General features: G+C 46.0%; 1 protein-coding gene across 6 annotated transcripts in view; it reads right to left on the reverse strand.

The window, feature by feature from the left end:
• The window catches only part of BRD8 (bromodomain containing 8), a 30,127-nt gene that overhangs the window by 791 nt on the left and 1,549 nt on the right, over nucleotides 1-27,787 (reverse strand). Inside the window, exons 4-22 of one of the 6 annotated variants that reach the window (XR_012647632.1) lie at nucleotides 27,585-27,634; nucleotides 25,782-25,904; nucleotides 25,547-25,627; nucleotides 24,990-25,054; nucleotides 24,113-24,267; nucleotides 23,548-23,763; nucleotides 22,053-22,197; nucleotides 20,463-20,672; nucleotides 19,777-20,057; nucleotides 18,197-18,649; nucleotides 17,303-17,396; nucleotides 17,070-17,107; nucleotides 16,507-16,721; nucleotides 16,027-16,119; nucleotides 15,678-15,746; nucleotides 3,651-3,828; nucleotides 3,180-3,284; nucleotides 2,051-2,095; nucleotides 85-260 (exon numbers count right to left, since the gene is read on the reverse strand). Coding sequence is in view for 5 of the 6 variants with exons in the window: in XM_075009859.1 (XP_074865960.1) it covers nucleotides 2,051-2,095; nucleotides 3,180-3,284; nucleotides 3,651-3,828; nucleotides 15,678-15,746; nucleotides 16,027-16,119; nucleotides 16,507-16,721; nucleotides 17,070-17,107; nucleotides 17,303-17,396; nucleotides 18,197-18,649; nucleotides 19,777-20,057; nucleotides 20,463-20,672; nucleotides 22,053-22,197; nucleotides 23,548-23,763; nucleotides 24,113-24,267; nucleotides 24,990-25,054; nucleotides 25,547-25,627; nucleotides 25,782-25,904; nucleotides 27,585-27,634 (2,616 nt within the window). In the remaining variant the exon portion in view is untranslated. The remainder of the gene's footprint in view (nucleotides 1-84; nucleotides 261-2,050; nucleotides 2,096-3,179; nucleotides 3,285-3,650; nucleotides 3,829-15,677; nucleotides 15,747-16,026; nucleotides 16,120-16,506; nucleotides 16,722-17,069; nucleotides 17,108-17,302; nucleotides 17,397-18,196; nucleotides 18,650-19,776; nucleotides 20,058-20,462; nucleotides 20,673-22,052; nucleotides 22,198-23,547; nucleotides 23,764-24,112; nucleotides 24,268-24,989; nucleotides 25,055-25,546; nucleotides 25,628-25,781; nucleotides 25,905-27,584; nucleotides 27,635-27,787) is intronic. The other 5 variants (XM_075009860.1, XM_075009859.1, XM_075009863.1 and 2 more) reach the window with 5 other exon arrangements.

Below are 27,787 nucleotides of genomic sequence, written 5' to 3' on the forward strand. Positions count from 1 at the left end.
GCCAATACATACTGCTGCTTTTTTCTATGTGAAACATTCCAGATGAATTGTTCAAGTGGGAAGAGGGTCTATGGTCTAACATACCTGACCAGCTGCTCATCCCTATAGGAAGTGTTCCTCCAGCTGAGCGACCCTGGCACTAGCTGTGCAGAGAAGCTAGGGAGCTACTGTCCATGAATGCAGGGTAGCTGGAGGACTTCTTCTCATCGGATCCCTCTCCCTCTGGCTGACATGCTGCCTCTGCTGAAATACTTCTCTATCTAACAGATGTGTGAGAAAACAAAAACCTCAAAACTTATGTTCTTAGCTCAAAGGCTTGAACTCCCAAGGAAGAAAGTGCTTTTCCAGGCTCTCTCAGATCACTAGTGTGCACAGTAGAGGTGCCCACAGAGGACTATGGCTGCTTCTTAATCCAAGCATCAAAACAAAGAATAAAGCAGATCCTCTCCCATCCTGTAGCCTACTCACAGTGCCCTGTATACAGTGACCTGTATAAGAATTTGCAATGTTGCATTTGACCCATTGCAATAATTGTGGACTAGCAGGCCCACCCCAACTGTGAGCTCAACTGTGGAAGAAGGCATACACCTGACTGAATGTTCCAGTCACCCATAAAATTTGTATAGGAAAAGATACAGAACTGAGACAAGGACTGAACTAGTCTTCATTAAAAGGCCTACTGTATTATCATGAATTTATGACTGGAAATTAATGGACCAAATCCAACATGTAGGAAGTTACGCCTAAATCTAAACGATGTACAAGACCAACAGGGGATCAGCAATTCCACTCAATGCTCCCTTCTGAGTTCTTAAAAAAAGGATTGAAATGGGAAAAATTAAGCTGGATAGGAGACCAGTACATTGGACAGAGCTTCACCATCATGGCTGCAACCACTACTGTCTTCTGGAACCCTGGGATCCAGTGTTATGCCTTTGTCATCTAGATTCTGAGAGCAACCCTGACCAGAGTCAGGGCCCCAGATGACACTGACCTCCACCAGCTCCAGCTAAACTACTATGTGAAACTTTGGTTCCATTTGTCACTCAAGCGTCCTCTCTCCCTCACCATCTCATTTCTTCTCCTTCCTATCCTCATCGTGTCTTCTGTTTAACAGACAAGCTTTGCTGACCACGACTGCACATTTTGCAATGCTGCTGTAACTGTGTGATCCAAGCAATCCCCTAAATAGCATAACAGAAGTATAACTTTGCCAGGTTTTGGAATGGCCGATGAGACCATGCACAGGGCCTGTGTTTCTTCAGAAGGCTGCAAGTCAGAGTTAGCATCACACAAGGATTTCAGAGCTATTCTAACTAGTGTGTGTCCAGGCACCCTGAGCATGGACCCTCTCCTGAATTCCCTGTTCTCTTCCTTTGTGGTGCATGTACACAAGTCTTGTTTTGTTCTAAAGGAAACCGGATCAGACTAACACCTCCAGCCCATCTTAAATAAATGTCTCTCCTCCACCCCTCAAAAGGACAGACAGTTACCATTCTTTAATCTCAAGACTGGCAGTTTCCCTTAAACTGTTTTGCTAAAGGAAAAGGGAATAAGGGATACTGTTAAAATGACAGACCTACTTAATACTTCAGGTTTTTCCTTCTTTATTGTACTTTTAATATGTTTAAAAATATTTTAATGAAACAAGGTGGCCAATGTCTGTGTTACACCCCAAGCTTTGCTTAACTGTTAAATGTTGTACAGGGCCATTAACACCTTTAACTCTCTGGGCCCATATATTTCACAGAATTCGGTCCCACAGATTTGCCTTCCCATTTACATGGAGAAAAATGGATACAAATCATGGAAGAAAGGGGACGTAGATGAGTGTGCTATAACAACGCAAACTAGAAGGAATGGTTAAGACCTCTCCAAAACCTGAGGACAATGGGATTGAGAAGTATTACTGGATGACCCTACATGTACAGCCATGAGTTTAAACACATTGCTACAATGCCACATATGTCAACAGTGCCACAATCTGCCAGACAAAGACCTATCAGTACCTTTCAATGTACAATTACCTACCCAGCCATTTGATACTTACAAAGAGCGAGAGAAGGAAGGCAGGAGAGCCCATGGGGACGCTGTCCTGTCAAAAGGCCAAAGAGATTTACTGATCAGATTGCACAGGTATGAACATGCACACAACATACACAGCCTCCGTGCTCATAAAGGCAAAGAAGCAGGCACCCTCAAAATACCCTGCTACAGGTATTACAGAAACAGATAACTAGGAGAAAGGATGGATGCGCAGGAGAGGATTCTGTGACACAAAGAGCGCTATAACAGGGATTATTCTGCACACTGCTAATGTTGTTTCCAATCAAGGTGTGTCTGCCATCCCCCAACATCATTCTGGTGCCCCATGCACTCAGCCTCTATTTTCCACAACATTTACGTATCTCCCAAGTGATAGGCAACATCAGTTGGCTATCAATGTCCTCTCTAATCTTTTCCATACATGTGCACAATAATTTTTTGTGCGCATTAAGGTATATGTGAATGTGGACCCCAAGTAGAAACACAACCTAGCCCTTGATGCTCTGCTAATCAGTCGGCCAGCATGTGAATCTCTCCTGAGCGTCTGCTCAAGCACACAATTTACATGGAACACTGGCTGCTACCATCTGAAGTCATTTAATCAAGACTGGATGTTTGGTACATTACTTCAGCGACAAGTTAAGCTTGATGCAAGAATCATTGGGCGAAGTTTTCCAATCTGTATTACACATGAATTCAGACTAGTTGATCAAGACAGTCTCTTTTGACACTAAAAACCAGCAAGAAACAGACCATTTAAGCGAGGCACAATGGAGTGTATCCCATTTTTGATTCTCCAACCCAATCTCTCCTGGCCAGACAGTGACCCCATGTTTCCTAAAGGTTCTTGTGATTACTTTTACACAAAGGCCAAACTGTCACAACTGCTAGGGTGACTCACAAGAGTTGTGTCTGTAGTAACCTACAGCTGCCTTTTCTGAACTGCAACTGAAACCCTTATTTCCAGAAAGGTTTGTTCTCATAAGGACCTCAGAACTAGTCTAGCCCCAAGAGCATTTATGCACCCAGGGTCTCATTAGGTAACCCACATCTGTGTCTTTTTTTTTTAAATGATCCTCCTGAAGGAATCACTAACACAAAAGCATGATCTCCAGTCTCCTTTTCCCCCTCACCTTCTCTGAAGCATCTTGTTTCCGGGTGGAATCTCGCCCCCGCAGGCTCTTTGCACTGATCCCGGACTCTGAAGTCTGCATGATCAGCTGCGTGGCCAGAAATTGCTGCATGAAACCACAAGCAAAACAAGCTCAGTTTGTAGCTTTACTCCCACAAACCATAAACTCAAGAAATGGAGGTGGCTTCAGTTTCTAGTTTGCTTTTCAACGTAAGGTCCATCTCTTGCCTAAAAGAGCAGCAATTCATTTTGAGAAACAGTAATAAAGCTACACAGACTCATCAAGTTAACTTTGATGCCTGTCAGCTGGGACTTGCCAACCCCGTGGGAAACTAGATGGCACAAAAGAGAAGGCAGCACTCAGAGCTATGTATCCCCCTCCTACAGATCTCCTCAGTACCTCCCATCAGCCAGTGCACGAGTTTTGTTCACCACTGGGCTTCAGCTTAAGAGGTCCAAATCATGCTTTTACCTGGATCTGCTCCAAGACATCACGCTGCATCTCCACAGCCATATGGTATACATCATGGTCACAGCTGTTGTACATGACAGCATTCTGGAACATCAGCATGATATCACGCTGGAACTCAGCTGTGGTTCGGATCAGTCCATTCTCAATATTTTTCTTAATGGTTGATAAATCCATCGGCCTGTGAATGAAATGCAGTTAGTTTTTTAGTTCCTTTCTGCTGTTTCTATGACCTACTTTTTGTAACTGTTCTTTGATATGTGCTGCTCATGGCCATGAGATTTTTGATGTGCATGTACACAACTGTTAGGAGATTTTTGCCTTAGAAGTATCATTCAGGTTGGCTGTAGTGCCCCCTTGACTGCCATGCACACGTGGTGGAATCTCAGGTGCTACCACAGGATTTCTTGTTGTTTTTGAAGATACAGTTGGCTACCGAAAGAAAATTACAGCTAACACATATGCTATCCATTGGAACATGGAACACCTGAACAGTGTGGGCAACTAGAAAATTAGAGCTGCTTCGGAAGGAGATGGAGAGATACCGATGTGATATACTTGGACTGGCAGAGATGCATTGCATGGCATCAGCAACAGTGGTTGCAAAGTCATTTGGTCAGGAAATGAAACAAAGTGTGAAACAGGAGCTGGATTCCTTCTTTGCAAAACAACTAGAAGAGCCTTATTAGGATGCAAGAATGATGGTAGCGAGATTCAAAGCAAAACTGTTCAACATCTCAGTCATTCAGGTGTATGCACCCATGTTGGACAGTACAGAGGAAGAGATTGGGCTATTCTACAAAGACTTGACAAAGACGGTGGAGGAGATACCGAAGAAAGATGAGTTGATCATCGGAGATTAGAATGCAAAGGTTGGAACAAATAACGGTTGGGAGAGAGTCATGGAAAGGTGTGGATATGGAGAAACAAACAAATGAGGTCAAAAACTACTAGAGTTTGCTACAGAGCATGAGATGGTGATCTGCAACACAACATTCCAACAAAAGGACTGCAGGAAGTGGACATGGTGATCGAATGACAGGAAGTCCATGAACACAATAGATACGATTTTGATAAGAAGATGGATAACATCAGTACAGCAGTCCTGAGCTTTCCAAGGAGTGGATATAGACTCAGACCACAGTCTAGTGATCGCAAACATCAAGATAAAACAAAATATAAGACACTGTTTAAGAAAGTGACAGATGATGCAGGAAAAGCTGAAGTACTCAATGCTTTTTTTGCCTCAGTCTTCACTGACAAAGTCAACTTCCACATGACAGTCCTAGACAATGCATTATGGGAAGGTGGAGGGCAGCCATCTGTGGGAAAGGAACAAGTTCTGAGCTATGTACAAAAACTAGATGTTCACAAGTCCATGGGTCTGGATTTAATGCACCCAAGGGTACTGATGGAATTGGCAGAGGTCATTGCTGAACCTTTGGCCATTATCCTTGAAGACTCTTGGAGATCGGGGGAGATACCAGATGACCGGACAAAGGCAAACATAGTGCCCATCTTTAAAAAAGGAAAGAAGGATAATCCAGGGAACTATAGACCTGTCAGCCTTACCTCAATCCCTGGGAAAATAATGGAGGGAATCCTCAAGGAATCCATTTTGAAGCACTTGGAAGAGGGGAAAGTGATCAAAAGTAGCCAACATGGATTCACCAGGGGCAAGTCCTGCCTAACCAATCTGATCAGCTTCTATGACGAGGTAACAAGCTCTGTGGACATGAGGAAGTCAGTGGATGTGATATACCTTGACTTCAGCAAGGCTTTTGATAGTCTCCCACAACATTCTTGTCCATAAGTTAAGGAAATATGGATTAGATCCTTGGACTATAAGATGAATAGAAAGCTGGCTTGATGGTCGGGCCCAATGGGTAGTGGTCAATGGCTCAATAACTAGATGGAGGTCTGTTTCAAGCAGAGTGCCACAAGGCTCGGTTCTGGGGCCAGTGTTGTTCAACATCTGTATTAATGACCCGGATGAGGGACTGGGTTGCACCCTCAGCAAGTTTGCGGATGACACAAAACTAGGGGGAGAGATAGATACGTTGGAGGGTAGAGAGAGAATCCAAAGGGACCTGGATAAATTGGAGCATTGGGCCAAAAGAAATCTGATGCAGTTCAATAAGGAGAAGTGTAGAGTCCTGCACCTGGGGTGGAAGAATCCCAAACATTGTTACAGGCTGGGGACCGAATGGCTCAGCAGCAGTACGATGGAAAGGGACCTAGGGGTTATGGTGGATGAAAGGCTGGATATGAGTAAACAGTGTGCCCTTGTAGCCAAGAAAACTAACGGCATACTGGGGTGCATTAGGAGGGGCATTTCGAGCAGATCTAGAGAAGTAGTTATTCCTCTTTTTTCGGCACTGGTGAGGCCACTTCTGGAATATTGTGTCCAATTTTGGGCCCCCCAGTATAAAAGGATGTGGATTTGCTAAAGCAGGTTCAGCGAAAGGCAACAAAAATGATTAAGGGTCTGGAGCACAAGACCTATGAGGATAGGCTGAGGGATTTGGGCTTGTTTCGTTTACAGAAGAGAAGACTTAGAGGTGATTTAATAGCAGCCTTCAACTTCCTGAAGGGGAGCTCTACAGAGGAGGGTGAGAAACTGTCCTCAGTGGTGTCAGATGGCAGAACAAGGAGTAATGGTCAGAAATTACAGAAGGAGAGGTGTAGGTTAGATATTAGGAAAAATTTCTTCACCAGGTGGGTGGTGAAGCATTGGAATGCGTTCCCTAGAGAGGTGGTGGATTCTCCATCCCTTGAGATTTTTAAGTCCCTGCTGGACAAGGTCCTGGCTGGGATGACTTAGTAGGGGTTGATCCTGCTTGAAGCAGGGGGCTGGACTAGATGACCTCCTGAGGTCCCTTCCAGTCCTATGATTCTGTGAAAAGAAGAGATCTGGTGAGGCTGTGTGAGGAAGAAATAAGGAATGCATACAGAGCAGCGCTCAAAGAGAAGATTAAGAACATCGCCACAGAGAAAGACCTCGGTAAGAGAATCACAGGGATAGCCATCGCTATAGAAGAGGCAATTGAGCATACTGTTCCAGAAGAAGAAAAAAATCAATAAGAAGTGGATTACCCACAAGACACTGAAGTTGGTTCAAGAGAAGAGAGTACTGAAGATCAGAAAAGATGTTTCTGAGATGGCAGAACAGCAATATAGGGTGAAATGCAACAAGGTAAGGAAAGCAGCCAAAAAGGATAAGGAGAAATGGTTAGAGGAGCAATACGAAGATAGAGAGGTATTACGGTGAATGTAAGACCAGAGAGGTGTATAAGACAATTAGGAATATTAATACGAAATGGCAACCAAAGCAGATGGCGATCAAAGATGAGAACGAATAAGCGCTCATGAACAGGGAGAAGATTGTGCAGCGATGGATGAGATTGCACTGATCTATACAAAACACAGTTGGACCCGAGTGTCTCAGAGAGACTGATCGAAGAACTGAAAGATATCTCCACCAAGCATTGAGAGCGAGACCAATATTTCGAAGGAGGAAGTAGAAAAAAGAGCCCTAGAAATGGTAAGATCATGGGAGAGATGATCAAATATGGCAGAGAAAGCATGATTCAGGAAATACACAGACTATGTAATATAGCATGGAAAGAAGGGAAGTTGGCCAAGGAATGGACGAGATCTGTGCTAGTGACAATACCCAAGAAAAAAAGTACATTGGAGTGCAAGAACTACAGAACGATTGCTCTAACAAGTCATCTAGGTAAGGTAATGATGATCATACTGATTGAGAGACTAAGATTGCAGATAGAAGAACATACAGCAGATGAGCAAGTGGGGTTTAGAAAAGACAGAAGTACCATGCAGCAGATATTGGCACTAAGACTGATAGCGGAGAAAGCTCGACGAAAGAACAAGAACATACACATTTGCTTCGCTGATTTTCAAAAGTCATTTGACAGTATAGATCAAAGTGACTTGGGTGGTACTGGAGTCATACAGAGCAGATAGCAGACATATGGTTGTTGAAGGATATCAATGATAATGCAGAGGCAGCAGTGAGAACATGCAGGGAGTTGGGAAGTTGGTTTAAAACAAGTAGAGGTATGAGACAAGGAGATCCAATACTGCCAACTATCTTCATTGCACATCTGGAGAGAGCGATGGACAAGATCAAGGAAGAGGCAAAAGGGATATCTGTGAACAGGAAAAGAATTAACAACTTGAGGTTCACGGATGATATAGTTATCATTGAGGAAGATGAGGAGAAGCTAGCAAACGGTGCAGGTGTTAAACGAAGAAGGGAAGAGGTGCGGACTGATTATGAACATTGATAAAAAACAATGGTATTTGGAGATAAGGAAATAGGAAGAAAGATCAGTGTTGATGGTATTGAACTAGAAAATGTAGAGAAGTTCACATATCTGGGGAGCAACATAACGTGTGACCTAGACTGTAAGAAGGAAATAGCAACTAGACTAGCGAAAGCAAGAACGAGTTTGAAGGCGAGGGATAAGATCTGGAAAAGCAAAGCAATTAGCTTAAGAACGAAGCTGAGCGTCTTGCAAACGTGTGTATTGAGCAGCATGTTGTACGGATGTGAGACATGGGTGATAATGAAAAAGATTCAAAAAGAAGAATATTGGCGTTTGAAAGGGAGTTATAGAATGATTCTGAAAAGGTCACCAATGAGGAATTATATAGAAAGATGCAGCCGAAAGAGAACCTGCTGCAGGTTATAAAACAGAAGCTAAAACTATTTGGGCATATTTGCAGAATGAACGACGAATGAAAAATCAAGACCCTGGTATTCGGCATAAAGGACGGCTCGAATAGGAGAGGCAGACCCCACAGAGAATGGATGGACGATACAGTAGACTGGTGCGGAGCTAGTTCACAGAAACTAACCCACTCCGCGCTGAATAGGGAAAGATGGAAGGAAATAGAGAGAGGTAGACAGACACTAACGGGCATTGAGCCCACTGTTATTGATGATCTAGCACCCTGAGCATCTGGGCTAGGTTGTTTCTGTTTCGGGGCATAAACTGAGCTGGCAAGAGAGCGAGGCATGACTGACCCCTTATATGCTGGTGGCCATGTGGCCCAACAACCACAGGCAGGGGGTGAGTGGGTGGTCCTTGTCACAGAGATCAGGTCTGACATGGCGTGAAAACACACCTTTGGAAGTCTTGGCTTGTGCAGAATTGAGAACTACCCTGATAATCTCTATCAGCTGAACTGGCCATAAACAGCCCCAGGGTTCAGCAGGTGGAATTCACGAAATTGAGGCTTCTTTGAACTTGTTACCAGGACCTGCCCTTGAAGAGCCAGTTAAGATATGGAAGACCTGGACCCCTCAACACCTCAGGTAAGTGGCTACTGACATCATATTTTAGGTATCAGATAAGACACCAAAGGGCACTGCTGAATGTTGGAAACATCATTCACCCACTAGGAAGCACAGGAAAAGCCTGTAAACTTTGAGTATGGAAATATGATACCCACAACTTGCAGAAGGCCTTCCAGTCTCCTGGATTCAAGGAGGGGATGATGAAGATGACAAACCATGGGTCTGAGGGCCCCCTTTCTATATGGTATTGGAAAATAATAGGTGTAGAATCCTTTCCCTTTCACGAATGAATGGATTTCCTCCATTACCCCAGGCACGGTAGGTTCTCGACCTCTTGGACAAGGATCCTTGAGGAGGAAAGGAAGGGAAGGCAGTTGGTCAAGAATTGCGAAGTGTAATCTTGCAACACTACGTTCAGCATCCAACAGTTTCAGGTGACTCCTGACAAGGACAAACAGAAGGGATGAAGAAAACCGAGGAAAGAACAGTTGGCAAGTGACAGGGTGTTGCTCCAGCCAACACCTTCAAAATGTTTCTGGCCCCTGGAGTGTGTTGTGCAGGTACTGGCATAGCAGGTAAGAGGAGGAAAATGGGCAACAGTGGCTGAAACTAATGTCTTTGTCCCTTCTCCTTAAGGACGCCAGATAAGACTGCCAAAGCCCAGGCAGTAGGAGTGGCTGGAACTGCTTTCTCACAGACTGCACTGCATGCATGCCCAGTGAGCAAAGGGTGACCCAAGTGTCCTCCAACCGATGCAATCCTGCATCCATTTCCTCTGAGGGAAGAACTCCTCCACTGAATGAGAGGTCTTGGGTCAGGGTCTGCATCTCTAGGGATAGGTTGGTCATGTGAGATGCACCTTGTTAACCACCACCAAAGCTACCACCCTAGCTGCCAAGTTCGATGTGTCCCATGCCATTTGGTGGGAGCACTGAGCTGCAGTGGTGCCCTCTGCCACCAGGGTTCTGGATTTATGGGCCACACCCTGTGGGGGAAGCACTCCTTGAACTTAAGGAGGGAATCCCATAAGCTAACATTATATCTCCCTAGGGAGGCCTCAGGTTTCTCCACAGGCTGTCAGCCAAATAAATGTTTCTCCCGAACAGGTTCAATCTTTGTCATTTTATTTTTGTGGTTTGAGCTGGTATGACTTAACTTATCCTTTTCATTGGCTGCAGAGACCACCACCAAGCCTGGGGGAGAACGGAGATAAAAGTATTCAAACTCTTTCACTGGGACAAAGTATTTCTTCATACACCTTTCTGAGGCAGGATGGATGGATGAAGGGGTTTGCCATATGGTAATGGCAATCTTGAGGACGCTGTCATGCACTGGTAGCATGACACAGGCCGGAATAAAAGCTGATTGGACACAACACATAGCTGCTTGGCCATTTCCTCTACCTTCAGGCCCAAGTTCTTGGCCACCTGATGAAGCAGAGCCTGGTGTTCTTTAAAATCATCTAGAGAGCTGAGCCTCAGGCATCCCACAACCACCTCATCTCAGCACGAAGGTGACTATCACTGAGGGAGGTCCCAGGGCATCTTACCCAGCAAGGGAGGGAGACTTAGCGATGGCTGCTGCCTCTCCTGCCTTGACCTCCGAACATGCCTGTTACACTGAGCCCATGTTGTCATTGCCCCCAGCCATAGCTCCAAGGTGGCAGCCGATCAGCAGTGTGGAGAGAGCATTGCCATGACTGGCACTTCCCATACCCCCCAAATAAGGCCACTGGCCATGCTGCCAAGGCAGCATTACGGATATTGATATGGTCTTGGGGTGCCCATTTGTGCTGTGAAGTCTAGGCAAGGGGCTTAACTGTACAGTAGACCACTGAGTTATGTGGGGATTGTGTTCCTTGCAACCCCTGCATAACTCAAATTTCGCACAAGTTGGGGGACACAGGAACCAGGTGGCAGCCTGGTTGTTGTCTGCCCTGGGCTTGCAGAAGCTGGGAAATTGATCAGCCCTGGTGGGCTGGTTAGTTTCCTGGCTCCCAGGGTGGCAGGAAGCGAGAACCAGGTGGCAGCCTGGTTCTCATCTCCCTGCTGTTTGCAGGTCCCAGGAAACTGACCAACACATTGGTCAGTTTCCTGGGCCCCACAAGCAGCTGGGGGAGGAGGAGTGTAACCAATATGGTTTCTCTAGCTACACAGAGTCCTATAGCTTGTCTGCAGCCAGACTAAAGAGCAGCAGTCATTAACTATGAAGCTAAAGTCACATACTCACATTCCATCTACATTCCAGTTCAATACTATCATATCAAGCTGTTAAGACGACCACATCCTAATGCCACCCATTGTTAAACAGAACTCAAGATGCATAAAGAAAACTTACTTAAACACATTTAATCTGGCAGGCAATGACTTATCAATAGCTGAGGTTGTGGAATTACCATTCTATGATTATCTTCACTTTTCTACTGTTTTCTATATAATCTCTGTCTGGTTTGTAATTGCTCCCATCTGCTGTATAATTAATGTTGTTAGGTGTAAATCAGTTAGTGGTGGGTTATGATTGGTTAGGCAATTCTGTTACAGGAGGTTATGCGTGGTTAGTAAAATCATACAAAATAATTGGTCAAGGTATAGCCAAGCAGGACTCAAGTTTCACTACTTAAACTGGGGTATAAGAAGAAAAAAGGGAAGAACAGACCATCAAGCAGGAATGAAAGGAAAGGACAGAACATCGAGCAGGAAAGATGAAAGACAGGACACCTTAAGGAGGACTCACCCCCCAAAAACCCTGAGGTGCACCAACCAGCATCCAAGGAGTGACTTTGTCCCAACAGTGGACGTCTGCCTGCCTCATCAGGACTGGTGAGCATGATACTGTGTGCTTAGCATGTATTCTGCTTTCTTGGTAATAGTAAATAAATAGAGAATAAGAATATTACCGTGTAAGGCTTTTTCAGTGGCACAGATCCTGCAAAGCCACAGGAAATTACACCTTGAGCCCTAGGAATTGGGTAAGGGTGGGAGTTTAACAGGGTCATGTCTTGAGTCCTATGGATTAGGTAAAGGTGTGTATGTCCCTGAGTGTGGAAGGGATGAGAAATTTGTGTGGGTAACGGAGAAGAGAGGGAGAGAGAACAACAGGGGCCTGGGAACCAAGGGGCAGCCTGGTTCCTCTCTCCCTGCCACTGCTGGGAGCCAGGAACATAAGAACATAAGAATGGCTATACTGGGTCAGACCAAAGGTCCATCCAGCCCAGCATCCCATCTGCCGACGGTGGCCAATGCCAGGTGCCCCAGAGAAGGAGAACAGAAGACAATGATCAAGTGATTTATCTCCTGCCATCCATCTCCTGCCTTTGTTCTGAAGGCTAGGGCACCATACTTTATCCCTGGCTAATAGCCATTTATGGACCTAACCTGCAAAAATTTATCAAGCTCTTTTTTAAACCCTAATAGAGTCCTGGCCTTCACAGCCTCCTTGGGCAAGGAGTTCCACAGGTTGACTGTGCACTGTGTGAAGAAAAATTTCCTTTTATTAGTTTTGAACCTACTACCCATCAATTTCATTTGGTGTCCCCTAGTTCTTGTATTATGGGAAAAGGTAAATAATTTTTCTATATTCACATTCTCCACACCATTCATGATTTTATATACCTCTATCATATCGCCCCTCAATCGCCTCTTTTCCAAACTGAAAAGTCCCAGTCTCTCTAGCCTCTCCCCATATGGGACCCGTTCCAAGCCCCTAATCATCTTAGTCGCCCTTTTCTGAACCTTTTCTAATGCCAATATATCTTTTTTGAGGTGAGGAGACCACATCTGCACGCAGTACTCAAGATGTGGGCGTACCATAGTTTTATATAGGGGAAGTATGATATCTTTTGAATTATTATCGATCCCTTTTTTAATAATTCCTAACATCCTATTTGCCTTACTAACTGCCGCTGCACACTGCGTGGATGTCTTCAGAGAACTATCCACTATAAACTCCAAGATCCCTTTCCCGATCTGTCGTAGCTAAATTTGACCCCATCATGTAGTACGTGTAATTTGGGTTATTTTTTCCAACATGCATTACCTTACACTTACCCACATTAAATTTCATTTGCCATTTTGCTGCCCAATCACTCAGTTTGCTGAGATCTTTTTGTAGTTCTTCACAATCCCTTTTGGTTTTGACTGTCCTGAACAACTTGGTGTCATCTGCAAACTTTGCGACCTCACTGCTTACCTCATTTTCTAGATCATTGATGAACAAGTTGAACAGGATCGGTCCCAGGACTGACCCCTGGGGAACACCACTAGTTACCCTCCTCCATTGTGAAAATTTACCATTTATTCCCACCCTTTGTTTTCTGTCTTTTAACCAATTCCCGATCCATGAAAGGATCTTTCCTCCTATCCCATGACCACCTAATTTACATAAAAGCCTTTGGTGTGGGACCGTGTCACTGACAGCACTGGTGGGATGGCCAGTTTTCTGGCTCCCCACCACTCTGGGAGCCTGGTGCCACTTCTCCTTGGCTTCCCCCAGTGGCAGCATCTCTCTACCCATATGGCTTCTCCCCGGGGCACAGGTGTCTGCCTGCCTGGTTTCCCCCAGGGGCGGGGGAGCCTGGCAAGCAGACAGCTGCAGAGTGGCTCTGAGTTTTGTTTAACTCAAAGTCACACATTGAGGGTTTTCTGTACTTCCCTGTCAGAGGAACTCTCTTCCAGTGACCAAGGTGGGGCCATTGATGCCTAAGTGTTTGCTGACTGTTGCCATTACAAATTGACATCCACAACAAGGCAATCACTGCCAGAGGGACTCAATACTTGCCTGGTAGCATTCGCATGAGGCAAGTGACCAGGATCAGCACTGAGAGGACAACCGGCAAAAGATGCTAGTAGTATGGAGACATCATCTCTCTCTAGGCCATCTGCACTGAGCAGGTGGGAACCACAACTGCAGAGCTGATGACCCAGAGAGATCCCTTGAGGATCTGTGGCATGGAGTGCTGCTGCATCTTCCTGGGGAGGGGCTGGGGGTGTTTCACTGCTCCCTGAGGGATTTAGCAATTGGCTTGCCCTTGCGGGGAGCTTTGACTGGTTCCTGAGGCACGTGCTGCAGAGAGATCAGAGGCCTTTGCGCTCTCAGTGCAGAGGGAACCTGTGAAGACAGCGATGTCCTCAACAGCTTAGGTCTCAATCTACTTCTGGGAGCCGGTGGCTGATCTTTTAAAGGGATAAGGGCCCTGACCACGGAGGAAAGAATGCAAGGTTCTAGAGTGGCTAAGCAACCCAAAATGGGTCCCTTTCCTGATGTCCCAGGATGCCATGTTTCCTAGCCTTCTTTTTGGTCACTGCTGATGGGGAACAGTGCTGAAGCATGCTGCACACCGAGGGTGAAGTATTCAGCAAATCCTAATGAGATGGCATGGAAAGCAGATGAAGTCCTGACTCCAGAAAGACAGCCCAAAACTGAATAGCCCCATAATTCTGTGCATGGGGCTGAACGTTTTCACAAATGTAGCATTTCTTTCTCATGTGTGATTTCCCCCAAGCACTTGAAGTCACCCCCACAGTAGCTTAGGTCTGTGCAGGACTTAAACCCAGGAACGAGGGGTATATGTTTGCCTTGGGCAAAGTCCCCTCTGAAGCTCTAACCACTAATGACAAACTACACTGAACTACTTAATGCTAACTACAATATGCAAATTATTTGTAAGGCCCTACCGGTGGAAGTCAGTATGACAAAAACTGCTAGCTCTTGCTATGCAAGCAAAGGTGCTAACTACCTCCCATGGGCAGTAAGAAAGAACTAAGTATGCAGATGACAGTAGACAGACAGAACTATGGTGGGACAGGAGGGCAATAGCCTTTGACCATACCAGTGACACTCAGCACTCTGAACAGGACTGCTGTGTTGCCCATCCAATCAGAGAATGGACTACAGACCCAGGGTGGGGGAGCACTGACTCACAGACAAATCAGCTGGAGTCCACCAAAGTGAGAAGCAGAAAGAAAAAAGCCACACCTCACTGATCTGCTCTTCAACTGTATGGGGGCCAGGGACTTGGGGTCTACAGTGGAGGGAGGGTGCAGGAAGAAGGCTGGGGGTGTGGGTCTAGGTGACAGGAAGGGTGCAGGAGGGTTTGGGGTGTGGAGTCTGGATGGGAAGCGGCACAGGAGCTGTCTGGGAGGACGGGGTTTGTGCAACAGCAGTGTACACCTTTGCAGCACCCCCAGATACACTTGGTTTTGCACCCCTCCCCCCGATCCCAGGCACCCCGTCCACTGCTCTGACTGGCTGGGATTGTGGCCAATCAGAGGAACAATAAGGAAGCCTTCAGGCAGGCTGCCCAGGCCACTGCTGATCCCCAAAGCTGGGAGAGAAGTGACTGTTAATAGAGCCCAGAGCTGCTTCCTGCTCCCCTGGCAGTTTCTCAGTCTGTATCTGGCCCACCGCTTGCCTGATCTGGCCCACAAGGCTTGGGACTCTGCGCCCTTCACCCAGACACCAGCTGGATACCATGCAGGGAAGCCTCGAGTCTCAGGGTCCAGATCCAGAACATGGGTTCCCCCCTCCTGCTGACGACAATTCTACAAACACACACCAGTTCCAGGTAAGCCTTTTCCTCACAGAGAACAGGACTGAGCCTTTCTTCCTACCTTGAAATCTGATTGTCTGCTGAAGCTTTGTACTTCCCTGCCAGAGACTAACATGGGCAGACAGAAGTGGATGCAGACAACAGCTGGGTCACTTACCTCTGCACAATACTGTGGTAACCCGGTGCTATATCATCAGTAACAGGCTGCAGGAAGACATTGGCATATCTGAAGGGAGAGAGAGGTAACTGAGCAGCCAGTCTCCTCGCTGGCAATGAAGTGAATACCTGGTCAGGGGCTGAAGCATGCTCTACCACTCCACTTGTTTCACAAACGCATGCAACTCTGGTGAAAACCAGCCAGCCAGACATGGGGAGTGGAGTCCCTGCCACCACAAGTACTATAGCAGACCAGTGCAGGGCACAGAACAGCACATTATTCCTCTCTTTGGCTTGCTGGGCACTACCTGCCTCTTCCTGCCAGTCCCAGTGGGATTGAATTCACTAACCTGTGATTGGCTGCTGCTCTCCAAACTAGCATAATAGCTTTCTTCCAGATCTTCTGGGCTTGAATTGCCTCCTGGTCCTCACTGCAGACAGAGCTGAGGAGATAAAGATACCCATCAGAGAAGGCTGCACTGAAGCCTGTAGCCAAATGCACTGGGCCCTGAGCCTGTGCAAGACTTCCCTCAACAAACTCCAAAGCTGTTCTGGAGCAGCAGCTTAAGTTCACTGAGCCTTGGGTCCACCCACATTGCTCCACACAACCCAAAGGAAAAGAAGTTGCACCTATCTCCTGGGAACTTGCTTGATAGGAGTTGTCTGCAATGCTCCTGGGAGTAAGGAGAACACAGGAGCCAGACAGACGAGGAGCTAATCTTCACTACAGGCCCATTCAGCCAGCAGTACACACAAATGAGGATCTCCTATTTTCTCCCAATGGGAGAGGATTTGCATTGTGGGTGGCTGAAGGTTTCAGTGATACTCACAACTGCGAGGAGGCAGGGCTGCTGGGGATGGAATCAGCCAGCGTGTGAGACTGCAAAGGTGCATTATGGATACTGAAGCCATCATCACTCTCACTCACAGGTGGCTCGTTATCCATTTCTGATAGGTACCCCTCCCCCTGGTCTTCCTCCTTGGGTTCCTCCAAGCTGGCAGCATCACTGGCACCATCCTCATCATCATCTTCACCCTGAGCATCCTGAGATACAGGATCAAATTCCATCAATCTGCCTAATCAAAATGCAGCTATCAGTAACAATGCCTGCATCACAGCCTCCAAAGATAACTGAGCAGACAGAGCGGAGCCCCCTTTTCACAGCTGCCAGCCAGTTCTAAAGGCATTTGCACAAAGCTTTACAAGGGTGTGAAGTGAGTTCCTCTAGGCTATAGATATCAGATGCAGATACTTACTGGCTCCCTCTCCTACTCAGCACAGGGGCGGGCCACAGGCTTTCCTATCCACTGTGTGGGAGCTGAGAAGCAGCAGCAACATAATGGCATCAAACTCATTTTAACCACTGGACTCAAGAAGTTCAAGGCCAATTACCTTCCCAAAGGCAGCTCGGGTCTCTTCCTTCATTGACTCTGGGAAGAAGATACAAATTTTAATTCACACGTAAAGTTTTTTTATAACTTCCTCTTCTGCACCAACACCCTTCCCTTCCAAATTCATTATTCCTTGTTTCTACACAGACTGTCTTCATCCCCATGCTGAACCAGACACTGAAGTCTCTTCAGCCATGAAATTGCAGATAAGATATCCTAGCCCAGTTAAATTACCTGACAGCTCAAATTTGTGCTGAACATCCGCCTGTGAGGAGTTGTCACCTGCACTTAGTACATGTGGAGGGGATAAATCATCATCAGGTAGCATCTGGAGGGAAGAGAAATGCACTGATTTAAATAGTAACAGAGAGAAAGCCGTGCTAGTCTATATACTACCAAAACAAAAAAGCAGTCAAGTAGCACTTTAAAGACTAATAAAATGATTTATTAGGTGAGCTTTCGTGGGACAGACCCACTTCTTCAGACCATAGCCAGACCAGAACAGAATATTTAAGAAAGAGAACCAAAGATAGTAATCAAGGTTGACAAATCAGGGAAAAAAATTATCAAGGTGAGCAAATCAGAGAGCAGAGGGGCGGGGGGGGGGGAGGAGTCAAGAATTAGATTAAGCCAAGTATGCAAAAAGAGCCCCTGCAGTGTCCCAGAAAATTTGCATCCTGGTTCAAACCGTATGTTAATGTGTAAAATTTGAATATGAAATAGTTGAGAGAGGGGTCTGTCCCACGAAAGCTCACCTAATAAATTATTCTGTTAGTCTTTAAAGTGCTATTTTACTGCTTTTTTGTTTTGATACTAATTTAAATAGTTTGTCAGCTTTCTTCAGACAATGGTGTAGCATAACCAATCCCAGCCATTAGGTTTCATGAACGCAATGACAACAGTAATCCTGCAGCACATGGACTGGTGGCAGACAAAGCAGAGAACTATTATAATGTTGAGAGCGTCAAAGATCTAGCACAGTAGTTATAATTCATAAAGAAAGGCACTTGCTGAAGAGACATCTCCAAACTCAAGGGTCACTCTCTCCTCTGAGCTGCTTTTCCTTGCCTTCCAGCTATTACCAACTTTCAACCACACCAGTCCCAGATGGCCTCCCCACCTACATACCTCTGTCTTCACTGTATTGTGTGCTGGTGTGTCTCCCTTGACTGACTCTGTCTCCGTGTTAGAATTCTCTCCCACAATACCAGCTGCCTTCTGCTGCTCCTCTGTCTCTCGACTCCTGAGCTCAGGAGTTTCTGCTATTTGCACAGCTGCCTCAGTGGCTTCCTCAGAGTCCAACTCATTCTGCTCCAGCTCTGCAGATTCTGTCTTTATTTCTGATCGCAGCTCTCCAATGCTTATTAGCTCTTGGATTTCCTTTGCCTGTGACTCCTCACAGTCTCGCCTTTCCTGCTTCACAGTCACTGCTACTTGGGAGATCTGAGCCTGCTTCTCATGGTCCTGCTGAATTGGATGCTCCCATGGGCCAGTCAAGGCCTGAGGGTCATCAGTCTCTTCACAGAAAGACAAAGCAGCTTCAACTGCTGCTACGTCCAGGACTTCAGGATGGTCATCTCCCTTTACCAAAACAAAGCAAAGCAGCAAAAGCTAAGGTCAGCAAAGAGGGAATCAGAACCTCTGTACTGGTTCAGATACAGAGACCTCCCCATCCCAAATACATCTCTACCCTATCGGCCAGGGCCACAGTGTTCCAATACTGAGAAAGCGGCAATGGGTGCATCAGTATAATTTCTAAATAATAAACCAATGCGGCTTTCCAAAGCTGTATGAACTGTTGTTAAAACAAGGGTATCTAGGAGCCTGGAAAAACCACTATGAAGACATTAAACAGGTCCTTACATCCAGGTAGGGCCATATGTATTCTGTCTTCAGATGGTTCATACCCACTTTGGGCCAAGTGCATCACAGATTGTTAAGGAACCTTTTAATCCTTGCTAGCAACCACTCAGCACCATGTTCCTGGGTCAAGTATTGCTTAATATGGAGAAATAGGACTCACCTCTCTGTACTTTTAGCCCAGGAGACTCCTTGGCAAAGCTTGGGGCCTCCATGCTCAGAGACATGGGATTCTGGAATATACAGTGCTAGCAGCACTTGTTTGTTTGCCTGTCTAGAATCTGTTCCCCATTCAGTCTTGGTGCCAGCTGAAACCCAAAGGGTTTGCTCCAAGTGGAGCACCATACAACAATTGCAGCATGCTGGCAACGAGGTTGCCAGGGGAATGGAACATAACTTGGATGAAGAGGGAGAAAATATGCAGGTGAAGATAGTTGAATGAGCAAGAAACACACAGAAATAGGACTAGGAAGCAACAACTTTGGCTATGTCAACAGTAGACTAAGAAACTCAACCACAGATACAAAATTTCAGCTATGGCAATTGTGTAGCTAAAAGTCGACTCCTCTGTGCTCGGCTAACTTGGCTGTCTATACAGGAAAAGGTTGACAGCAGAGTTTCTCCCGTCAACCTCCCTTACTCCTCAAGTCTTATGAGGAATACAAGGGTTGACTTGGACCCCGAGTGGTCAATTTTATGCATCTCTCCTACAAGTGTGAAACTGAACCTTGGAAGATTGACCCTGAGTGGATCAATCTTCTGGGGTAGTGTAGATCTGACCTAAAATAAATATATCCAGACCCTGAAGAAAAATGCAGCCGACCCTCCAGCTTGCTTTGACAATTTACCTTTTCCTCAATGATGGCTATAATATCTCCAACGGTTTCAAAGTCCAGTTCTTCTCCGGTATAGGAGACTGCAATGCCCATCTTCTCAGCCAGATCCAGGTCTTCTTTCCCATCCATGCTGTGATCTTTGGAAGGCCCTGCACCACTGCCAGTACCGGTACCCAGACACTCCTTCTTGATGGAATCAATGATCATGGAAATTTCATTGCTGTCCATAGAGACTGTCACTGTGTGCGGATCAGACACTGCCTCCATGGAAACACAAGTGTCTGACTGGCCCCCTGGAAAAGGATAAGGATCATGTGAAAGCCTGCCAGCACCAGTGACCATTATGGTGGAAAGATCAGCAGTATGGCCAAAAAGAATAGAGAGGCACACAGGGCAACCTACTTGCTACCCAAAAATGGATGAAAGCAGGAATCTTGCCCTTGCATCATGAGCCAGAAGATAGTGCTTGCAACCATCCCACCCAGCATATTCCCTTAAAAACACCATCTGTCACCCATCCAGCACTACTCCTCAGGAGTCACCTTTGCATGCCCATGCTCCCTCACCCCCTTCTGGGGAACAGTCCAGCTTCTGAAGCCGAGTAGATGCCCCAGCTCACCTCTTCCTACCTGTAGAGCCTGAGGGAAGCACTGGAGTCAAGTACTAAACCACCCACAGTGCATAGTTCAAGAACACACCTGTCACTACACTTTCTGGAGTTGCAGTTGGTGGCACAATGGATTGTGCTGACAGCGTGGGCATCATGACAATTGTTGCCTGGGACACAGGCTCTACAGGGGGTGGCAGGAGTTTAGCTGGAGTTTCACTGGCAACAGCAGAGAAGGAAGCAAGAGGTGTGGTGAACTGTGCAGGCCCAGCTTCTAGAAGCCGAGAAAGGGTAGGAGCACCTAAGAGTACAAGAGGGAAAAAGCACATAAGCAAGAAACAGTCACTGAGCACTCCAATGCAATCACCAGACTCTTTACTGGCTGACTGCTCCCTTCTGGGCCAACATACTATAAATTATCTATGGGCACAGAGAACCACGTTAGTCGCGTGTCAGAAATGCATGGCCCTAAGGACTTACCACTACAGCCAATACCCATGCTGCAGTGAATCAGCCAGCATCTCTAGCAAAGACCTGTTAAACTGTCCGCCTATCATTCAGGCTTTAAGATGAGCTGATCAGAGAGTTTCTTCAACTGGCCCAGCGTGGCGTAAACACTGCGGTAAGTAGATCTAAAGTTGCACTGATTTGAATTACACTACTAATGTAACAAATTGCACAGCTTCAGTAGATTTTTCCATGTAGTATAGAACTTCCTTAAGTATACAGTCTGAGCCAGGACTATGCAGAAACTATGGGGACGTCAGTGTCTATAGTCTAAGGACTGTACAGGTTACACCACATGTTCAAAAGACATTAAGGGCCCCTTTTAAAAACTCACTGCAGATAGCCACATGACTAGGGAGAATGCAGTTCTCAGTGAGCAGAGCAGAGAGGAATAAGAAATTCTCTTGCAGGTTATCCCTGACAGTTGCCTTCTGGATCAAGGGCTATTTTGCATCTTAAGCTCTAATTCAAGCCTGAATTTCTGGAACACCTTTGGCTCCGGCAGGAGGATACAGATCAGATATTCAAAAGGCACAATGAAAATGTGCACATTGGACATGACGAAGCATTTACAAAAAAGCATAAACCCTTCTACTTCAGAAAACAGGAGCAAACCACTAACTGGCAGAGGGTAAGAAGAAACCTTCTGATGGAAATGCTGCTCTGTACCACTTGACCAGATATACCAGCACCTTTCTGTATACTTACACACCTGACCCTTGGCATAACATCCAAGTGCGTCACAACTATCTGGTTTGCCCCACCACAACAACTTTGAATTGATGCAGACTAAGTGACTTGCCCAAGTTTACGAGTAGTCCACAGCTGAGCCATGTACTGGATCTTTGTTTCCTATCCACTCAACTACCCTCCCTATCCTGAAGCTCCCAGTGCTGGCCATTGTTAAGACAAGTGACCAGCATACACCAACCATGATCGGATCCAGACTGGGAATTGCTATCATCCCATCTTTTACCGGCTACTTTCTCTGGCAGGATCAGATCCCTTTTAAAAGAAAGCAAGAAAGTTCCAATGAATCTCTTAATGGAAAGTGATGAGCCAGCAGCCTACATGTCTTTGGCCCTTTTCTAAAAGGGGCTAACTACAGAACAATCTCAAACTACCTTCAGGTGCCCCAGAAGAGAGAACTAGGAAGACAGTTTGTTTGGGTTACCTGAAGCAGCAGGGGATGCAGGGACAGCCCCAGATGCCAACTGCATTTCCCCACTGTGCAGCACTGGAAGGACCCCTCCTACCTCCAGGAGGACTCCTGAGCTATTCAGGTGACCAGATGCCACTGCCATCTCGCTTTCACCAACCTGCCAAAGGAAGACAGATGAAGATCCTGGGTTGGTGATACATTTATGCTACTGATTCTCTGCGAGAAATGTACCCCATTAATACATACACTATTCTGTGTATCAGAACTTCTTCTGAACACTTCAGTCTAGTCCAGCCCGACTGAAGTGCATCGTGCTTGCACACCAACATGGCTGTTTCAAAGTATTTGATGACATTCACTTGAAGCAGATGCCATGTGACAGTTGTCTTAGAAGTCAGAGTGAGTGGGACTGTACTCTAGTACCTCTAGCCAAGGGTCTCGAGCTGATTTACAAGTGTCAGTGTACTTAGTCTCTCCAGCCCATAAGCGGAAGGGAAATATCATCATTTCGCAGATGAGAGGGGAAGAAACTTAGCCAATGACCGAGGTGGGAACAGACGCCAAATGCCTTAACTTGACACAAGCATAATCTGGTTTTCCTCAAATCTGAAGATTGCATACTGCTAATTCATAACTCCAGAGAACTGCATGGGAGCCAACTATACTTCTGCAAGTGAGGAACCAGCAACACCTACCTCTCTGATAGAGAAAGGAGTAAGAGAACCCTAAAGCAATTTCGCCTCTCTGTGTACCAGACTTCTTCCCACCCATCAGAAGCCCTAAGGCTCACTGGCCCAGCCTACATAAAGGACAGCTAAGTTTCCCCTATTAAACACCTATTCAGCCCCACCATGGTTAATATTAGGAACTACTATTCCATCAGCCTCCTTTGCTAACCCAATTTTCAGAACAGATCTACTAAACAAGTTACCAAGGAGCATCAACAATTGCTTGTCCCTCTATCACAAGTGCTCCCAACATCCCTAACACCAGTAGGGTAAAACTGGTGTTAGCAATAGTAGTCATTCTGAGGAAACTGAGCCACTGAGTCCAAGACAAAACAAATCACATTATATTTGGGTCACACACGTTTTAAATACATAAAGCTCATTTATTTGACCTCCCTATTTACAAGTTAACCTGGTTTTGCTGAACATTAAAATTTATCTTTGGGCTGAGATGCAGACAAGTATCCTTACCTAATAAATAAAATCACCACCACCCAAATATATTTGTTAGTCTTTAAGGTACTACAGGACTGCTTGGTTTTTGTGAAGCTACAAACTACTACTATACACACACACACACACACACCCCCCCCCAAACTACTAAACACAGCTACTTCTCTGAGAGGGTTTAATTACAGCTTTAGGATATTCCCTGTGCTGGAATCTCACAAGATCTGGATGGTTTTTTTATACAGCCCTTTTCAACTATCCCAATCAGTACCAGAGTCGGGAGCATAAATTCTGAGTACGTTTATATATGCGAGCAGAAAGCTCCGTACCAGCCTGGGGCTTGTGGGGAGGAGGCTGCCCTTCTTCAGTAGCTCCGAGAGCAGTGGGGAAGGAGGTGGAGTTGCCTTCTGTCCTAGCATCTTTTTCTGGGGTGAATCATCAGTGACTGGGGTTATGGGGGCATCCAGGGGAGCAGAGCCTGGAGGGGTATCAGGGATCCCAATGAAGGAGGCAACTGGGGTGCTGGGTAATGTCCCTGGAGTTACCTGAGAAAGAGAAAAACCACACTGTTCAAAGCCACACCTTTCACCCTACTGACCAGACCCACTTATTCTTTTCCCCAAGGCCACTGACCCAGCACAACCCAGGAACCTCCTTCATTCATTTCATAGCACCTGCTCTAGACACATGCCTTCACCTTTCACTTCCTGCTGTGCAGGGTCTCTGCCCAAGACACCTGCTCCATTACCTCATCACAGATACCGAAGGGACTTTATCTTGGATAATACTGCACACAGGTCACACGACAGCACTAAAAAAATAAGGAAAAAGCCAGCAAGGCAAGGGGCCCTCCCAAGCTGCACAGACTCCCCACTCCCTGTTGCTTTCTCTCACCATCGGAAGCATCATTACCCCTGGACTGGTCTCCTCCACAGTTTGCTGAGACAAGTCCCCCAGAGTATAGTCCCTTCCAGGGGAGGTTGATCCTGCAGGAGAACGAACCATCACTCCGGTCAACCTTCGTGGAGGGTTCTTAACTGCCTGACGAGCTGGAAGAGAACAGATAAGAATGAAAATCTCAAGGCTGCAGCTGGGAAACACCCTTGGAATCTATTCTGCTTCTGGCCTAGCTGTCACTCCCAAATAAACCACCTCACTTACAGCAAGGAATACAGGGTCATTTAATTCAACTCCTGCACCACGATAAGGCTGACCATCCTACACCATCCCTAAAGAATCTGTTCAGAGCTCTGCTTTGAACCTGCCTAGTGGTAGGGTCTCCATGACTTCCTCTAGCAACACTTCCATGACAGAAGTGTCCCAGAAGACAAAAAATTCTGACGTTCAACCTACCTTCCTGTGCCTCACCTTCACACATGAATGCAAGTTTTATCTTCCTTCACTAGTGAGTGTCTCTTATTCCTGGTCTACTTCCAATACCCCTTATCAGGCCATTCTCCTGCCTCCCCTCAGGAGTATTTTCTGTAAAGTAGTGCATCCTGCTCTCCCTCCCACTTGACTAAAGGTCCATTTCTACTCCATGGGTTACTCTTTAAACTTTCATTTTGCCTCTGTAGAATGCTGAAAATTGTGTGCAGCCATCTCCCTCCTAACCCTGAACCAAGGAAAGCAGAGTATCTAGCTCTTTCCTATCTGGGTCTCTGGAGGTTCCTTGCTGTCTCCAGGCTAGGCCCTACCCCAGATTTTTTAAAATAAGTAAGAGTTCCTTTCTGTGTGTTTCGGGAGGAGGAAGCGAATAGTCCCATCTCACCCTGATAAGCAGCATCTGTAGCCCTTCTTTTCACCTCTGCCTCCTCCTCTTCCATTTTTTTCTTCCTGAATAAAGAAACACACACACTTGGCTGCACCATATCCCTGGGACTCAAAAGCCATCTGGTGCCTCCCTGAGTGCCAGCAGGTCACAAACACTAGACCCACAGTCTTCATATGTCAATGAGACACCTCTGCTAGCCGACGCCCACTTTCCCTGAGCCAAGGGGTATTCAGGCTCCAGTCAGAAAATGAGACATTCCATGGAGACATGCTTCCAGCTGCTTTACATTAAAGGAGATGTCAACAGGACACTGCAAACCTTCAACAAGCTCCTTACACAAATGCTGGAGAACTTAGAGACATTCCATGTTGGCTGGTGCCCTCATTCCAAATTTAACCCTTAAAAGCCAGCACATCTGTCCAGATTAGCTGTTCCTCTGAAGACTAGGAGTGCAATGATTGAGAGGAACTGAGAAGGGGGAACATCCCCAATCTCAAGGGACATGAGAAGTATAATTTCAGGGGGAACGAGAAAAGAGAAATAAGATAACCCACATCACAATGTCATTGCATAGCTCTTCCAGCCTGCTATCCATGTGCCCAGCCTGGATCAGCTCTGCATCCTTCTTCAGCTGCCTACAAACAGACACAGAATCACCTCAGCACCTATACTATTTAGTAACCACACAAAGTCAGCAATACACACACTGTAGTTCCCTCTACTTCCCCTTCCTGCACACTCTCTCAGGACAGCTTCAGTAACATTGAGCCTGAGCCATATAATACATACCTATACTTCTCCTGTGTCTCCTTGATCATTTTCTTCAACTCCTCAACTCGCTCTGCTGTAAGTTTCCGCACAATGACATCCTCCACGGTTTCCACAACCTCCCCTTTCTCACCTCGTTTTCTTCTGCAGAAAAAGGACAGGAAAACAATGTAGGCACCAACCAGTAACCCTAATCTGCCTATAAATACTATCGGCTGCCCAAACAGCCTCAGCATTCCAGCAATGCCTGTCGGCTCCTCCCTTACCAACTAACCTCATCCCCAGCTCACCTCTTTCCCTTTTGCTTTTCCTAGAGAGCACTCTGGGACTCACATTATTCAAACACCCTTCCTTCTGATGAGTTCACCTAGCCAGGTATCTTGCCTCTGATAGTGGCCAGCAACAAACGCTTCAGAATGTGCAGAAAATCCCACCATGTGGCAAGTTTCTTTCCATCTTCCAACAAAACTGGCATGTGCTGAAGCAGGAAGGATTTGCCCTTCTGCAGATTTTTACCTTAACTACTATAACTTCAGATAAAATTTTTACTATCCTCATACATGCCCAAATCTTCTCTTGACTGCTACTAAACTCTTCGCTTCAGTGACTTGTACAGAGAGTTCCGGAGACTAGTTGTGTGTACTAGGAAAAAGTTACTATCATGAAATGTTTTTCCTTTAATGTTGATGGGTGTCAAGGGCTAGTATAAGTGCCTTAGCTCAGAACTTGGGCCTACGACTAGCACAGACAAACATTTCAGCCCGAACAGTTGCCGTGTTAGTACAGGGGAAAGAACAGGAGGTTCAGTTGTTCCTCCCTGCACAAACCCAAAATGCTTTGGGTATATAAAGAAAAGCATATACTGAAGAAGGGGAGAAAAGCCTGCACTCGTTAGATAAACACACACCTCAATTCTTTCTTGTTCTAAGATGTAGTTTTATGCATGCAACTTTTGGTTTATAAGGTATAATTCATGTGACTTGAAGGATTTGTTTTTTAATACAAAAAAGTCATTCTGGTGCGATACTAATGCCATATGTTTTATGAAACATTTAATATAGCCATCTTACTGGAATGATACTAAGAAATATTCTAAGTGTAGACTGCAACTATCTTAAAATACTACATTGGGGATATCCAATGGGAATCATGGCCTAAATAACTCTGGAGCCCCACACTGCACTATGAAGGTGTTCAAACTGTGGGTTGGGACCCCAAAGTGGGTCACAATCCTATTTTAATAGGGTCCCTGTGGCTGGTTTCGATTTGCTGGGACCAGCAGCTAAAGCCAAAGTCTGAGACCCATCGGCAGCGACCAACCCCTCTGGGCTTCAGCTCTGCGATTGGCACCAGCAACGTTGGGACTTGCTCTTCAGGTTTGGCCACCCAGCCTGGCATAGCGGGTCTTGAGTGGGCTCAGGCTTTGGTCCCCCTGCCCCCCAGTGTCACGTAGTAATTTCTGTTGTCAGAAGGGGACATGATGTAGTAACGTTTGAGAACCCCATGCTATATTATAAAGTTTGCAAGGACCAATGTATGTGAATGAACTGAATAATGATTTCAGGAATAAACATTACAATAACCAGTTACAGAAGTTTCCAAATTTGAAAGTAACTAGTACTCTAAAGTAGGTGAATGGATGAACAAAAAGAGCATTCTAGATGAATATGCCCATGTTTCCTTCCAAATTGCTCTTCCCTTGGCAGCAATCACTTGAGATTTCCCTGTCCCTGCCCTCTCTTCCTTAGACAACGCTAGCAAACCACAACCAGATACACAGCAAGGGCTGCTGCAGAAACCACGTGCCTCATCTTTTGTACTTACTTGGGGGTCTCTGTGGTCTCTAGAAGCTCTGAATACTGAGATGCACAGTGCTAGAGAAAAACAGAGGAGTAAGAGCACACAGAACAGTCACCACAGGCAACAGTACCAGTGAAAGCTCATGTGGGTGCTGGGATCCCCTCTTCAAAGATCTACCATCCATTGAATGTGTTCTCTGAGATATGGATGGGGACACAGCTGCACTC

The sequence above is a fragment of the Carettochelys insculpta genome, chromosome 15, assembly GCF_033958435.1.
Source record: "Carettochelys insculpta isolate YL-2023 chromosome 15, ASM3395843v1, whole genome shotgun sequence".
NCBI lineage: Eukaryota > Metazoa > Chordata > Testudines > Carettochelyidae > Carettochelys > Carettochelys insculpta.